This window comes from Mustela lutreola, chromosome 7 (genome assembly GCF_030435805.1).
Source record: "Mustela lutreola isolate mMusLut2 chromosome 7, mMusLut2.pri, whole genome shotgun sequence".
Classification (NCBI taxonomy): domain Eukaryota; kingdom Metazoa; phylum Chordata; class Mammalia; order Carnivora; family Mustelidae; genus Mustela; species Mustela lutreola.
The window spans coordinates 79059349-79063002 of NC_081296.1; the positions used below are offsets into that span (position 1 = coordinate 79059349).

Sequence of the window (3654 nt, forward strand, 5' to 3'; positions counted from 1 at the left end):
AAAAATTAGAACCTTAAGAAAGCTCATTGTCTTTATAGTTTTTGGAAGCAGTGACCTACCTTAAAAACATATTCACTGACACCAACTACATGATTTTTTGTAAATTGACAGATCCAAGAGATACTCATTAGTTCAGCTACTTGATTTAATGATGCTTCACAAGGAACTGGATTTTGTAAAGAGGTCTGGAGTAGTAACTGCACGAATAGTCTGGGGTAAGAATTCTGGCCAACAAGCACCCATTTTAGCCCCTGTCCACCAGGGGGTGCAGCTTCCTACCACCATCACATTTCCTGTGTGAAATGTGGGCTTCCACTGATCATTTCTCTGTCACTCCAAACTTGCTTCATGGTAAGAACGAAGAACATTATTTAGGTGACTCCAGAGATGAAGTGTTCTCCTGGCTTTGTGACTGTGGTACTCTTAATGCTTGGTAAGTAAAATCCTTCTTAAAATTTGGATTCTTTTTCTTTTGTACCAGTAAAAAGTTGAACTATAATTTATAGTTCAAGGTGAACCGAAGGTGACACAGGTCTCTTTTCTTTTTCCTCAGGACAAAGCCGTGGAGACTCAGTGACTCAGACAGAGGGCCAAGTGACCCTCTCAGAAAATGCTTTCCTGACTATAAATTGTACTTATTCAGCATCAGGATACACTGTCCTTTTCTGGTATGTCCAGTATCCAGGAGAAAATCTAGAGCTCCTCCTGAAAGCCTTGAAGGACAAGGAGAAAGGAAGCAACAAAGGATTTGAAGCCACCTACGATGGCAAATCGAAATCCTTTCACTTGGAGAAACGCTCAGTGCAAGCCTCAGATTCAGCTGTGTACTACTGTGCCCTGAGGGACACAGTGATAGGGACTGTAGGGGGAGCTGAACACAAACTCTGAGCAGAACAGGGGCCTGGAAGCTGAGTGTCTCTGCCTGATCCATTCTGGTTCCAGCACAGTCTGTGGTTGTTTGTCCCTCAGTGTCTGGATGATACAAAATCATACAGAGAACAAGAGCATAGGAGCCAGAATAACATTCCCCAACCCCACGTGTTCCTTAGTGCCACTGAAAACAGTTTGATGCCAAGAGTTCCTCAGCCAGAGTGTAACTAATTTCAAGGTAGAGTCACATAACAATGAAGTGGTCTTGTGATCATCCTTGCAGTGAATGTCCAGCCCCACAAGTTGTTCATGGCACCCTGGTAGGTGTTTCTGTGTCTATGATACATTTAGAGACACACGGTGTGCCTGAAAGTGTAGTGATGCCTAATGTCTTCCTGACAGAGTATAGCAGGAGAGGTGATGGAGATGATCAGCCCCGAACTAGGTTTTAGTAGAGAAAGAAGGGAAGGGAATAAATGAGGAGGAACGCATGAACCTGACCAAGGAAAAGAGAGGCCAGAAACCTCTGCCCTGCTTTTTTTTTCTAGTAAATCAGGTGATAGACTCAGGATGATACTTGACTTGAAGGCTTGGGGGCAGAAACAGAATGGAGGAAGTGGCTTATGTCTTGGGCAATTAAATAGATCAGTTGAATTTCTGACAGTAAGAACTCAAGGGAGATAGCTTTCAGTGCCCCGGAAATATGGTGAGAAAAAATGCTCTTGCACTGAGGTTTCCTAACGATATAGATAGAGAGGTGACACTGGGAGAGAAATCTTATTGATTTCTCTAACTCTTGTTTTGCAACTTCTCAGAGAGAGCCACAAATCATGGGATTGGGAAAATGTATGGGAGAGAGTGAAGATGTACAAAAAATAATAGAAAAAGCAATGTCTATTTTGCAGTGCAAGACTTTGCCAGTATTATTTCAATCTTCCTTAATTACTCTCTCCTTATTTGCAGAGTTTACAAATGAGCTATGATCAGAATATTAATATATTCCTTTACATATTTGTTAAATATTCTTGGTTAGTTAATTTTTATTTAATTAGTTTAAAATGAATATTTTATATTTAAACCTCTGTAAATATAAGTGCATGTAAATATGTGCTTTAAAGTATTCAAAGGATATAAAATAAGAGTTTTCTAAGACTTCTGAGAAACATGGCAGACTACGAGTGCCTGGATCACTCTGGTTTGAGCTGGAATTCTGGTTCTCCGGGTTGTAAGTTTGAGTCCATTTTGGGTAGAGATTACTTAAAATTGAAATCGAAAATAAATAAATAAATAAATACTAATGGTTGGTTAATAATACATGTTTATGTCTTGATTTCTTTAATACTCTTTTTTTTGAAATCAACTATTTCTTTATTTGATGGAGAGAGTGCATGAGCACAAGCAAAGGGAGAAGGGGAGGGAGAAGCACACTTCCCACTGAGCAGTGAGCCCAACAGGGGGCTGGATCCTAGGACACCGAGATCATGATCTGAACTGAACTTAGAAGCTTGACTGAATTAGCCACCTAAGCCCCTCTAATACTCTTTTAACTTTAGCAAAGCTATCCTAAAGGGCAGAAAGCTGAAAACAGAAAGCAAAACAGGAAGAACCTATCAGCAGACCGTGCCATCAATAATTTAGAAAATGAGCTGTATATGGATGGGGTGAACTTGTATGAGAGACTAAATAAGGAGAAACTCAGTCCTGGTGTAGAAGCACCTCAGTGTGTGCTGTGCCCTCCAGAAGGGGTTGGGGAAAAGGAGCACCACGTATTTTTAGATAATTGAGGAATACAACACTGCTCATGTTGGTACACATGTGTGTGTGTACGGGTGAGCACGTGTGTGTGTGTGTGTTGAGGGTATTGGGGCAGAAGGAACAATACAAGTAGATGGAGTGGTCACCTTGTGTCTCAGAGCTGAGCATATGATGCTTGGAAGCTTACTGTGGTTCAGCTGAGGTAAGAGAAACACAAATTCAAAGGACTGATAGCTTATGACCAAAATTTGGTGTCCATTCTGGACTTTCTGAACAATGCTGAGCTGAGCTGTGGAGATAAAACAATGAGAAGGAGACCTTGGTAAGTGGATCTATTGTCTGAGGGCCACAGCTTGAACCCTTCAGCAGAGAATGATCAGGTTTTTCTGCTTTAGGCTTCAACATAGGCATCTGAACAGATAATGAGTAGTGAGGAGGACCACTGGCATAACAATAGGTACATTGAAAGAGCTACAGTGATTAGTCTAAACGCTTTGTATTCTTATCATAGTGTGATTTACTTCTACCTTAAATAAATCACACAGTGTGAACATACATGACCCTTACAACCCTTTCTTCATCATTCTTTCATTTTATGTTGTTTACATAATTAATTACAAGCAGTTTTTTAAAATTATGGAATGCTTCAGGAATTTGCATGTCATTCTTGCACAAGGGTCATGCTGATTTTTCTGTTTCATTCTAATTTTGGTATATGTGCTGCCAAAGTGAGCCCTACCTGTCATATTTTCAGTAAGTGCCATCCCCCCACTATTATCACAGATGCAATGAATAAATATATCACAGTTTGCTAAACCATCGATCCACAATCCTCATTTCAATATAAATTTTACTCATGTTTATTTTCAGTTATAATGTTTTTAGTTAAAATTGCTTAATGCCCACTGGGTGCTGTCCACAACTGATGAGTTGTTGAACACTACATCTGAAACTATGTGAGGTACTATGTGTTGGCTAACTGAATTTAAATAAGAAAAAGTTGCCTAATGCAAATGGATTTGGGGTAGT

General features: G+C 39.9%; 1 non-coding gene and 1 gene segment (V, D, J or C); one reads left to right on the top strand and one right to left on the bottom strand.

The window, feature by feature from the left end:
* The first annotated feature begins 344 nt into the window (after nt 1-344).
* Nucleotides 345-2654, top strand: LOC131837183 (T cell receptor alpha variable 9-2-like). The segment is given in 3 exon segments: nt 345-433; nt 554-861; nt 2424-2654. Coding segments are annotated over 3 exon segments (585 nt in total).
* A 601-nt stretch (nt 2655-3255) lies between these two features.
* LOC131837430 (U6 spliceosomal RNA) lies at nt 3256-3361 on the bottom strand. The gene has a single exon (XR_009356040.1). It is a non-coding gene; the product is annotated as a U6 spliceosomal RNA (small nuclear RNA).
* Nucleotides 3362-3654: the final 293 nt, after the last annotated feature.